The sequence below is a fragment of the Panthera uncia genome (genome assembly GCF_023721935.1).
Source record: "Panthera uncia isolate 11264 chromosome C1 unlocalized genomic scaffold, Puncia_PCG_1.0 HiC_scaffold_4, whole genome shotgun sequence".
In the NCBI taxonomy this organism is placed as follows: Eukaryota; Metazoa; Chordata; class Mammalia; order Carnivora; family Felidae; genus Panthera; species Panthera uncia.
The window spans coordinates 8,232,288-8,244,887 of record NW_026057585.1 but is presented as its reverse complement, the minus strand read 5'-3'; the positions used below and the strand labels follow the sequence as shown (position 1 = coordinate 8,244,887).

General features: G+C 47.8%; 1 protein-coding gene across 3 annotated transcripts in view; it reads right to left on the bottom strand.

Annotated features, from left to right (window-relative positions):
* Positions 1–12,600, bottom strand: part of TSPAN2 (tetraspanin 2) — a 58,222-nt gene that overhangs the window by 25,797 nt on the left and 19,825 nt on the right. For 2 of the 3 annotated variants that reach the window (XM_049616502.1, XM_049616504.1), the window contains exons 3-6: positions 4,468–4,565; positions 2,836–2,910; positions 1,478–1,576; positions 148–219 (exon numbers count right to left, since the gene is read on the bottom strand). In XM_049616502.1, coding sequence (XP_049472459.1) covers positions 148–219; positions 1,478–1,576; positions 2,836–2,910; positions 4,468–4,565 — 344 coding nt within the window. The remainder of the gene's footprint in view (positions 1–147; positions 220–1,477; positions 1,577–2,835; positions 2,911–4,467; positions 4,566–12,600) is intronic. The other variant, XM_049616503.1, reaches the window with a different exon arrangement.

Genomic DNA, 12,600 nt, shown 5'->3' with positions numbered 1-12,600 from the left:
ACTAGGACTCAGCATTGCTTCATGTATTTTACATAGAATAAAGCTGAGGCTCAGAAGCCACTGGGAGATGGCCTTCTAGAATCATACCCAAGGGGAAGAGCCATCTTACAGTATAGATAGGATGGGAACCCTAGTAGAGAAGCTTACCTTGTGCCCTAGAAGTTCCTTTGGGCATGTGGGTTGGACCTGTTCAGAGCTTTCTTTTCCACAGCACTGAAACTAGAGAGTCAGAGAACAGCTTTTAGGGCACAGGAAGGAGGAGTGGGAGCTATAAGTCTGGGCATCATGGCGGAGGACTGGGGCACTGAGGCAGCAAAGCAGCTATGGGGCCAATCTCTGCAACCCAAACTGCCATTTCTAGGAAGATAGTGAAGAGTCACATAACCATGCTAGCAAAACAAGAAGAGAACTTCGGTAAAGTTGTCTGAGTTTTGCAATGGGAAGTGACTCAAGGCAATCCAAACAAAGCAAGAAGCCAATGACAGTGTCTTGTGTAAATTGCTGTTTTTTAGACAGGAATTGGGTCCTTAGATTCTTTATTTCAGCCCGGGAGTAACTTACCTTGCTGAGTAGCTCAAGTTTTATGAGCTTCAGGAAGGGCTCATTAACTGGGGACAGTCTGGGACAGAGAGGAGAAGTGGCCACAGTAAATAAACCCCAGGGGCTGAAAGGCCAGGGCATGAAGTCAGGTCAGCAAATAGGTGTCCTGCCTTAGGGCTGGCTCTTCAAAGACAAAGGAGACTGTGTGTTGCTTGATGTCCCTGGGGCAGCTGAGGCTGAACAGGATAAATGGTTGGCACCTTCCAGGACATTCCTGTGACAAACAGGAATGGGGCTACCCGGAAGCAACTGGCCCAGGGGTTCAGAGATACTTCTCCATACGGCAGTGGTTAATAAATCAGGATGACTCTAACCTGGCCCATCATCCATAAGCCCTTGTTGGTTAGCTGTGTGCAGCCCTCAGCACTGCACTGACAGCACAGTCTCATAGAACATTCTAGGATAAAGGGAGCATAGCTGTCTCCGTGCCCTTTTGTGTTACAAATGGGGGAGCTGAGTGATTATCAGGGAGGCAAAGAAGTGGCTCAAGTCGCAAAGAGGCTCAGTGGCAGAGCTGCAGCTAGAAAGAGCTTTCCTGACTTGAAGGTCATGGTCGCTTCTATTACACCACCATGCCACCCTCTGAGACAGCTTAGAACTGATTTGGGCTGCTTTCTGGGTGCTCTTCTTTGTGCTCTTTTGTCTCTCTGGGGCACATGCCCTGACTTCCTCTGGTGAACGCTGGGTGCCAGGTAGGCCCCTTCCTCTTCTAGGTTCTACGCGTAATGCCAATGGTGGCTCCTGTGAGGGCTGAAATACAGCTACAGCATGGCTTCACCAAAGTTATTCTGATCTTTAAGCCAAGTGAAGAGAGAGGTCCTGACTAATGCATGGTCTTCAGAAGATATGATGTTAAAGAAGAAGCAAAGTTACTTACTGTTGAGTGGAAGGTAATGAGGGTCCCATTTCCCTTTTCCCTGTCTTTCAGGTAATCATTATAAGCCTCTTCATACATGGTCTGAACATGCCGTATAGCCTGAAAAAATACCAGGAAAACTGTGGGAAGTTCCAAACATTCTCCTTTCATCAAGGAAAACCCCCTCTTCCTTACCCTTGGAAAATACAGCCTGTCCCTGTGTTTATCTGTATTTTAAGTCAATTCTGCATTTACATAATAGATTATAGATTCTGGAGTTTCACAGATACTTCTGGAGATGGGAGGACAGACTAACCAAGAATAACTTTCATAGACTAGAAAGATTTCTTTAAGTGGAGGTTCTCAAACCTGAATGGACATCAGCATCCACTAAGCCCCAGACTCTGGGGCCTCCCCAGGAGATTCTGACATACAGGGAGTGGGGACTTAGGCATTCTTGGTACCCCACTGGTTAAAAGTATTCAAGTCTATTCATGACATGGTTGGAAAGATGCTCATGACTGAGGAACACTGTTTCAGCATATAAATATCGTAGAAAACATAGAGAATGCTTTTTCTGATATAAAGGCATGTGATCTGACATCCATAAAGATCTCAAAAAGTCATTAGATCCAATTCCTCCAACCTGCAAATATAGCCAGCTACTTCAGAAACATTCCAAAGGAGGTGATATTTACTTATTCTACGTGTTCACCGTTTTTTTTTTTTTACATCTAAAGTAAGTTCATAAACACAATATTGATAGCACATGAATTTACATGAAATACAGTACATTTAAGACTCCATTCTTCCTCCTTTTCACTCCCCTCTTTCCCACAGGGTGTTTTAACCTTCTAAAAGGACATTTCCTCTGTGGGTTCTTCTGATAACCTATTTTGGACACCTATAGTTTGAGCACAAATCTAAAGAGACTGGCTTCACCAGCACACAGCAGGTCAGGCTTTAGTCTTCAAGGATGATGTGACCTCTTTCCAGGCTGAGCCCTATGGACAAATATTAGTCCAACAAGGGATGAAAATGCATGTTCCTCTTGATCCCTCTTTCTCATGAATGCAATTTATCCCCTTTCCCCATTACAAATAGGTAATCTTAAGATAAATATCCTTTAAAAAATCATAGCCCCTTTCATAAATCTAATGAAAGCTATGAACTATCTCCTCAGAAAAATGTGTGCACATACGTGTATACACCCGCATAGGTCTGCACGATATTTCCAGGTTAAGACATTCTGCGCCAATGATAAACGTGGGGGTTATTTAGTTTTGTAATACCATTGTGGGTGTAATATTCTCATATCCTTTGCCATAAAGAGACCCTTTAACCATCGTAAAAAGAAATTGCATGTAATTTCTACTTACTACACCCTTGCCTATAAAAGCAAATACTCCAGTGGTTACTTCAGCAGCAAAGATCACCAGTAGGCAGGTGAAGAACTATAGAGGAGAGAAAACATTCACTTCATTAACTCAATACCTTTTCAATGTATTCGGCCTCTTTAATTCTAGTTCCATTTGGAAAACATGAGGCAAGATTATTAGTTTGAATTGATCTAGTAGGAAGTATTTGTCCCCCCTTCCCCTGGAGCTTGTTTATGCGTTCATTTGCTCATTGATTCATTCAGTGATTGTTTATTGAGCATCTACTCTGCACCAGGCACTGTCCTTGGCACTGAGTATTCATTGGTGAATAAGGTAAGATCCCAACGTCTCTGCGATCATGGGCCTCATCTTGGAAAAGGCTAAATATGATAAAGGAGTAAAGCACTAAAAAAAGGTGAATTGGATAATTTCAGACACTGATAAAGAAATCCCACCATTCAGAACAGTGCCTGACACCTATGCGCTGAACGAATTCTTGAACAAAAGAGATACTACGAAGATTTAAAACAAGGCCAGGAGATAGGGAGCAACTGGTGGGGCCTGGGGCCTGTGAGGGCTTCTCTGGGGAGTGGGGGTGGTGGTGAGGGGTGGCCTCCCGGACAGATTTCTGTTCCAGTCTCTTGGGTCGGCTCTATGTTAAGAGATAAATGAGAGAGATGCTCAGCAACAGGGGAAAGACAGGCAGAATGCAGGACTGAGGAAATGAGTTAAGAGATTTTACACAGCAAGAGATCAGAAGCAGCAGGCACGGTTTAAAAATCAAAGATTGCAACGAGTAAGGAGAGACTGCCCTCTGAAATTGCTGTTTCTGACCCCTCATGGAGAAATACGAAATCCTTCTCTCTTCTTTTTTTTTTTTTTTTTTTAATTTTTTTTTTCAACGTTTTTTATTTATTTTTGGGACAGAGAGAGACAGAGCATGAACGGGGGAGGGGCAGAGAGAGAGGGAGACACAGAATCGGAAGCAGGCTGCAGGCTCCAGGCTCCGAGCCGTCAGCCCAGAGCCTGACGCGGGGCTCGAACCCACGGACCGTGAGATCGTGACCTGGCTGAAGTCGGACGCTTAACCGACTGCACCACCCAGGCGCCCCAATCCTTCTCTCTTCTGACCCCTCTTCCTTCTCCCTGTTTCTCTTAGGTCGCTCTGGCATTGGATGTGTATAGCAGTAACTGAAATTCGTTTTTTTTTTTTTTTTTTTTTTTCTTTTTGACAGAGGCTGCTTGTTAAAATAATCCACGAGAGAGATGTTTGGCTAACTTATTGATCTCAAACAGCAATTCTTTTCTTGTAGATAACAGCACTTCCCTGGCTATAGGAACCTTAGCTGCCTCACTGGGAAGTACTTTTGAAAGAACAATCATAATTACCCCCTACAATTATTAGGCACCTTTCCTTCCAAAACATCTTCACACTAATGACCTCATTTTTTTTTCATATTTTCCATATGAGGCAGGGACAAAGATAATATTATTCTTAAGCAAGAGATGGAGAAAATGGAGACTCAGGGAGAGGGAGCGAGTGCCAAGGTCTCAGTGGGCCCGAGGAGCTGGCGCTGGAGGCCCGATCTCCAGTGCCCTTCAGACCAGTCCCCTCCCACATGCCCCACTTACAGATCCGAGCACACACTGCGACTCCCGCATGGCTCCGCAGCACCCGAAGAAGCCCACGGCCATCATCAGGGCCCCTGCTCCAACCAGTACATACAGTCCTGCAGGGAAGAGGTCAGAGGGGACACTGAGCACCTAGCCCGCTTGCTCCCCTGCTGCGCCAGGTGTCCCTGCAGAGCAGAGCATGGCTGCTGACAGTATAATGGGGAGCACTTGCTGAATGCTTGCTGAGTGTGCACCTGACAGAACCCGCACCAGGGTCCTGGGAGGTAGGGGGTACGATTATCCCCGGTGGACAGAGAAAGCTGATACCTACAGAGGTGAAGGGACCTACTCACTGTCACTTGAGCGGCAATGACTAGTCCAAATGCCACGGCTCATGCTCTTAATCCCCTCCAGGTGCCTCCTACATGCCGGGCACTTTACCTTTCAGATTTCTACCTTCCCTGGAAAGTGGGTATCACTATAATTTGTGGGAAAGTAGTGCAGTGAGTCCAGGGGTGGTCAGGAGTCAGTGCTGGAGCTGGGACACAAACCCACGCCTTTCCAGGAGACCCTTGGGCCGTCACGGCACTCTGGAATTAATGGCTGTCTCCCATCACAGGAGAGGCTGCGAGGACAAAGTGCCTGGAAGGGAAAAGGGCTGATGGTCTGCCCAGGCACAGAAGGGGAAGCAGGGACAGGGTGGGGCAGAACAGGGGGTCTTTGGTTACCAAGAGGGGCAGGAAGACACAGGAATAAGGCAGTCAAGTTTGGTTGAGAATCACCAACTATAGAGGGCATCACCACGAACACTGGACACATGGGAGGTGGCAATGTTCCAAGAAAATAGCCAATGAGAGGAGGTGACAGGCTAATACACACCAAATACTATTCCTAATACCATAGTAGCTACATTTATTAAGGGCTTATTTTTTCCAGGCACTGTTTTAAGCACCTGGCACAGATTTATAATTTTATCTTCCTGAGGCAGGTACCATTATTATCCATTTTCTAGAGAAACTAGTCCCCAAATGGTTAAGCGATTTGCTCAAGAAGATAGAGCTGGGATAAAAATACCCATGTGCCTCTAAAGCTAGCTCATCATGGTTAGCCTATCCTGCCCTGTCTCGTCGGTAATACCAGCAGCCTCATTGCTGGCGCTAATCCCACTTAGTCCTGAAGTCAAGCCACAGGAACCACTGTTCTCACAGAGAAAGAAAAGGACAGAAATGTTCTTGTTCGGAGACAAATAAAGCCAAGCCCTTTCTTATTTCCTTTTCTGATCCGGAGATAAGTCAGAACACAATGTGGGGGCCTGGCACTTGACTTGCTTAGAGTAATGCTAATTGTCCCTATTTTATTTTTTTGCATTTTATTCATCTGAGTCACCTGGAAACCACTCCCAGTCACCGAAAGGGTGGGAGCCAGCCGGTGTCCCACCTCAGCGGGGAAAGCCTGAGCCGGGTGGGTGCCTCCGGGGGGCCCCTCTCAGTGCTGACGGTTGTTTGTGGGCAGATCTGTCTGGTCCCTGACACAGACAGGGTGACACCCAGGCAGCTCCGCTTCCTGTAGCACCCCAGCTCTTCTCGGGGCCCCTGGGATGGGGAAGCCCTGCCGTGCTGCGGTCCTGTGGCAGGTTATTTATTTACTTCCTGCTACGCCAGATCTGCCACTCCCTCCCCTTCCCTTTTCGCTAAAAGAATTGACTTAGTGTGGAACGGACGTGGGAATGAGAAACGACACCATGTTAAAGACAATACTGTTGTTGGCTCCACTGCCTACACACTTTATTGCTTTAAAAATTTTATTTTTCAAAGCTCTTTCACTTTCATCATCTTACTGGTCTCTCAAACAAGCCCGTAAGGTAAGGCGAGTGTTCTATTTCTGTTTTGCCGACGGGGGTCAGAGAGGCAAGGTGGCTCCAGGCGGGACACCCGGGACTGGAGACCTGATCCCCACCCTACTGCTGCAGGAAGGCAGCAACACCGTACTCAGTTCCCTCACAGAAGATCTCATGGTTGGGCTACCTTAATATATTGATTTCCCATTTAAAATGTTCACTGTGGGGGCACCTGGGTGGTTCTGTCGGCTGGGCATCCTACTTGGGCTCAGGTCATGATCTCGAAGTTCGTGGGTTCGAGCCCCAGGTCTGCTGTCAGCACAGAGTCTGCTTTAGATCCTCTGTCCCTCTCTCTCCGCCCCCGCCCCCCTTGAGCTCTCTCTCTCAAAACATAAATAAACATTAGAAAATTTTTTTAACAGTCATGGTCTCCCACTGCTACAAGATCTACTCTACAGCTTCCGCTTACAGTAACAGCCTAGGGACTGGGCTCACCTTGATCCTTATCTAGCCCATGCTCTGGCCACAGGGGAGTTTATCGTGATCTGACCCGGCTAGCTCTTTTCCATTTTGTGCTTTTGCAGGCTGTCCTATTTGTCTGTCTTCTGTAGATTTTAAGTCCACAAACAACCCTTATTCACCCTATCTAGACCACGCCGACACAAGGCGGGATTCTTGATCAGTGTTTGTTGGATGAGGGGATAAAGAAAGAACATATCAAATCTGAAGTTCTGGACTGGCTGTCTGCCATCGCCCATCTTTGCTTAGAGATACACGCTAGGAATACATCTCAACCAACCTCCATGAAGCTGCCGCAGGGTGGGCTCTCTCAAGGTCGGGCAGATGTGTGCATGGCTGCACACTCTGAGAAAGGGTTCCTGAGAGTCTGGGATGTAGGAAAGAGGGGTGCTCCTGAGGAAGTGGGGGTGCAGTGGACAGAGGCACAGGGGCCTGAGGAGGACACAGTTGTTCCCCACTGCAAACAGGCTCACTCGGTTCCACGGGCAACAATCCTCTCCCTTCTGAAATAATACGAGCTCGCCAAGAAAATCTGCTGATTGGTATAGTAGTCCATTCTTAGGCTGTCAGAGTCTAGAGCTCAGAGCAAAAACACCCTGGAACTGACCCGGCAGCTCCAAATTCAGAGGCCTCTCCCCAGCAAACCTCAGTTTGTGTATGCGTAGGCCATGTGACTCAGCCCAGTGCCAAATGAGCACTGCTTGTTGGAGCTTAAGGGAAAATCAGACGAATTCCTTAGGCCTCTGGAAAGCAGTTCCCAGTCTGGTTGTAAAACTGCACACCATAAGGCCACCTGTGGCTTCCAAGGACACCTTATCCTTTTTCTGATCTGGCCCTCAAAAAATAGCTGTTGGCCACCTGGGTGGCTCAGTGGGTTGAGCATCCAACTTTGGCTCAGGTCACGATCTCAAAGTTTGTGAGTTCGAGCCCCGCATCAGGCTCTGTGCTGACAGCTCGGAGCCTGGAGCCTGCTTCGGATTCTGTGTCTCCCTCTCCCTCTGCCCCTCCTCTGCTCATGCCTGGTCTCTTTTTCTCTCCCTCTCAAAAAACAAACATTAAAAAAATAGCTGTTGAATGAATACATTAATTGACAGTCACATTTGAATTCCAAGATGGTTTCTGTAGAACCCTTTCCCTCTCAGGCGGCTGGTGTGACAAGTGTATTACCGATTTCTTAAAATCCCCTATGCCTTCCAAGTCCTATTTCCCTCGATTTGAAAGAAAAAAAAAAGAGTAAACATCTTGAAAACGCATTTTTATCATTAATAGCTGGGCCTTGTGATGCAAGTGATCTTCACGTGACGCACTATCACCAAATCCCTGACGATTCCATCGCTCGTTTCTTACATTCCAGATTCTTCTTTTTAAGCCAGAAGCACCATTTAGTTAACAGGGAAAGGAGACAGCAACCTCCAAAAAGCCTTGTCGGCATCAACTCATTTCAAAACGGCTTTCCCTTTTAGGGACTGGAGAGTGGCGTGGTCATCAATTATAGTGGCTTTCTGGCAGCAGATGGTTTTACACACTTGGCTAATGACCATTTGTCGTCTGGAATATTGGATGGGAGTTGGCTTATGGGGACAGTATAGACTCGGGTTCTATCTAAATAACAACAGCTATCGGTTATCGAGTCGTGCTCTAAGTAGCGTAACATGTATTAGTCATGGAGTCATTCAGGGCTAGAGTAACAGGTGCCACTTCCTGGAACCTCAGCCTGCTCTGTGCGGACTCTGCACTGTGACCCTGACAGGCATCATCTCGGGAACCTGCCGTCTGACAAGCCTCAATGCTGTCAACTCTTCTCTCACTGACTACCGGCACCTAAACCATTCCTTTATCTCTCTTTCCTTCTCTTTTCGTCCCATGGAATCATGCATCCCATGGGCTGTGGGCCGGCTCCTTCCTTGATTGAGGAACACGATAACCTACCTACACAAAACAACAAAGCTACACGACAGGTACTGTGTGTCAGCACGCTCACGTGTTAAATCATCTCATGCTATGACGTCTGTGGTGCTGGTACTCCCATTTCACAGCTGGGGAATCGGAGACACAGACAGTTTAAGTCACTTCCCTGCGACTGCACAGCTCATGGACGGTGCAAAACTGGAACTGAACTAGGGAGTCTATTCCAAAGGGCACCCCCCGCCCCCCAACTCCTACAGGGCAATTCCGGTAGGAATGCAGGAGAACAAAGGCTCACTGCTGGAAGTCTGTTAACTTTGTAACTTATAAATGTCAGGAGGGTTCTTTCTTCTTCCTTGAGAGAAGGGCTTGAGGAGTCTCTAGTGGATGATGTCTGGGTTTTCCTCTGAAAATACAGGGCTGGGAGCCAGAGACCCAGGCCTGTCAACTGAGCTTTAGGTACCTCCCCTTAGTCCTCAGTTTTGTCATCTGCAGTATGGATAACAATCTAACTTGTAAAAAAGGCTTCGGGGAAATTTTCTCAACAACGTGAGCTACGGCACATCTCTTCTGCAGCCACTATGACCGTCATGTACAACTGAAAACCAAGAAGTGAAAAAAAAAATATTAGCGGGGTGAGTCAGAGTTTTGAGAAAAGGCAGGCCGGCTCCTCAGTGTTCAGCACTGCATCCAGCCCGCAATCGGAGCCAGGCTCCCGGACTCTGAATTCAACAGGAAGACACAGCTGTAGGCAGTCAGCCTGTGACCCCGAAGGGCCAAAGGACTGCTGTTTGTGTGGGCAGCCCCTTCGTGGAGAAAACCTGCCAACGTCCTCTGCTCACGGGACACGACTTCAGGCTCTCCAGCACATGCCATCTGTCCAGGCTTCCAAGGGCTTAGGGGAGGCCTCCCTGTCCCCCAAGAAGCCCCCTGCGGTATCTGCCCCTCTACGAGGCAGCCCTAGAGACAGACTGACAGGAAGTCAGAGGGGCAGATGGGTAGAGTTTGGAAGACACGGGGGTGGGAGAGCTTCCCCTTGGAGCTTACTGAGAGAGACTACAGTGGAGAGAGTGCAGGAAGCCCCAAGGCACCCAAGCCTCTTTTGCCAGGCTCTCCTCTGTCCATGTTAGCACTCAGGGGACACAGACTTCCTGCGTCAGCCTCCAGACTCCGGCCTGGACTCAGAGGACCTGGAGAAGGGGCGGCAGGAGACAGTCTGACCACCCTCACGCCCTGCCTTCAGCGCCAGCTCCCCCCAGGGCTTGCGGCTGGATTCTTTCCACCCTGCCCCCAGCTCACATCAGGGTAGATCTTCATCACAGGAAGGGAGCCTCTTTCCATCACAAGGAGAAAGAACTAAGGATCCCAGACAGGAAAGCATCCCCCCAAAGATGGAGGAAGTTCTCCTACAAAGCATGGCGGTCATTTGCCCAGAAGCAGGCAGCTAGACCACGTGTCCTCCCGAGGTCCCTCTCAGAGGGGACGGACTCTAGGCTGTGAGGCCCTGTTTCTTTCAGAACCACTTGAATGTGCCAGGCCCATTCACCGACGCTCTTTAACAAAGGGGTGATAAGAGTTTGGTGGGCTGATTGCTCTGGAACTTACTCTGCAAAGAAAACACACAGATTAGTGACTGGTACCCTGTGACATGAAGTGAGATTTTCCAAAAGCTGGGCCTGCTTCTTTTTTAAAGTCCTATTACCTCACACTGTTTGCTATGCAAGTCCATAAATGGTGTCTGGGTGTATTTTTCTCCTCATTTGATTGCCAGAGAGCAGGTATCTTTCCGATTTGGAAAATTATTTATTGAGGAAGGAAGTATCGCCTTCTATAAATGTGGGTTATATTGCTTCACTTAGAAGGAATATTTAAAGTGAAGAAAAGATCTCTGACTTCACAGGACTTTTTATTGTTGCCTCTAACCAGAGAGGCAGCTTGGGGAAACAAACAAGGAGACCTGGGTTGTGGGCTGGGCCCCATCACAAAGAGCTGGAAAACTATGGCTGACTGCCAACCCCCGCTGCTCTACCCACTGGTTTCTAGTTTCTTGATAACACATTTCGCTGAACTTCAAGCACTGACCGTGAGCGTTTCACCAGCCACTCAAGGGAAGACACAGGGAAGGGAAGTGTGGCTGAGGAAGAACTAAGGGTGGGCAGACCCACATCCATGCCCCAGGCCACTAAAAACACACAAGATGGACCTCAGGCCGGGTTTATAGCCTGTTGTTTTCCCTAACCTGAATTCACTTCCTCCTCTCTCCGTGAGAGACACAAACCTTCTCCACTCAGTCCCTGTGGTCTGCCTCACCTCAACCTCTAAGGCAGGCATGAAGCCCAGGCCTCGGCCAAAAAGCCCATTCCAGTAACTGGTGTGGGAACAAGCACTGGACCCAAGATTGCCAGTAAGAGTGAGGCTCAGGACTTTGGTTAGTGCTGCTGGAATGAAAGAAGTATGTACCTCCGTTGCCAGTGTTGCTCGGGAGATGGCACCTGGAGCTGGGAGCAGCCATGTTGTCACATCTAATGGGAACCCGCCCAAGAATGGAGCCAAAGGGGAGCAGGGCTAAGAGATGGGTACAGGCTGGGCTCCGACCGCACCACCTGCACCCCCGAGATGAGTACTGATCCTGGACTTTTCAGTTTTGTGAGTCAAGAAATTTCTGTTTTGCTCAAGACAGTGGGAGTCAAGTTTCTGTGAGTGGATTTGAAAAGGGTCCTGACAGATACGTCCATAAAGATATGACATTTCTTGCATCTTGAGCAGTTCATTTTGCTTTCGTTTCAAAAATAGGATCAGGAATGTCTGTATGGAGCCTCTTCACCCTCTTACTCAGCACAGGAAATCTCCCGAATTGATAATCACTCCATTATGATTTTTGCCACGTTCGTGGTTAAATACTGATGTAGAGGAAAGCTCACTTCTATCTGTGGAAATCTGCTCAGCTTCCTTGGTTTACAAAATCATTAGAAAGGTTCTCTTCTGTTGGCCCCAAATGTACACCTGTGAAATTGCTATCAGCACTTTGTTTCTGGGGCAACATACACAGGCTGCTCCCGAGACTGGCTTTCACCTCAGGTCCACATCCCTCCCCCTCTCTCTGAGTAGGATCCCTTCCTTCTGCAACTCAAGTTTCCACTGAAAATCATTAATTATTACTTCTAGGCTTGACTCTTCTATCACGGACATCTTTTGTCATTTTGATTCTTTCTATTCCTGACTTTAATAATGTTTAATAATAACGTTTAATAACATTTCTTATCTGCCTGTCTCTTTCTTCACAGTCCCTACTATTGACAACCCCCAAGGGTTATGCCCTATGTCTGCCTATGTCAATAACCTAGCATGGGCTATCTCCCCTCTCATTCTGCCGCTGCCAGAATAATCTCTTTAAAATGAACTGCCAGGGTACCTGGGTGGCTCAGTTGGTGGAGCGTCCAGCTCTTGATCTCGGCTCAGGGCATTATCTTACAGTTCATGGGTTTGAGACCCGTGCTGGGCTCTGTGCATGGAGTCTGCTTGGGATTCTCTCCCTCCCTCTCTGCGCCTCCCCTGCTTGTGCTCTCTCTCTCTCTCTAAGATAAATAAACTTAAAAATAAACGCAGCGCTGATCATGCCTCCCCCAAACCCTGAATTATTCCTCTACTGCTTACCAAATTAACAAGTTTTGACATTCAGGGTCCTTTGTGATTGTCCTCCTCCCTCTCTGGCACTTCTTCTTTTGTTTGTTTGTTTAACGTTTATTTATTTATTTTGAGGGGGAGAGAGAGAGAGCAAGCGCATGAGCAGGGGAGGGGCAGAGAGAGAATCCCAAAAAGGCTCCTCACTGTCAGTGCAGAGCCCATCGTGGGGCTCGATCTCACAGACCATGAGAACATAACCTGAGCTG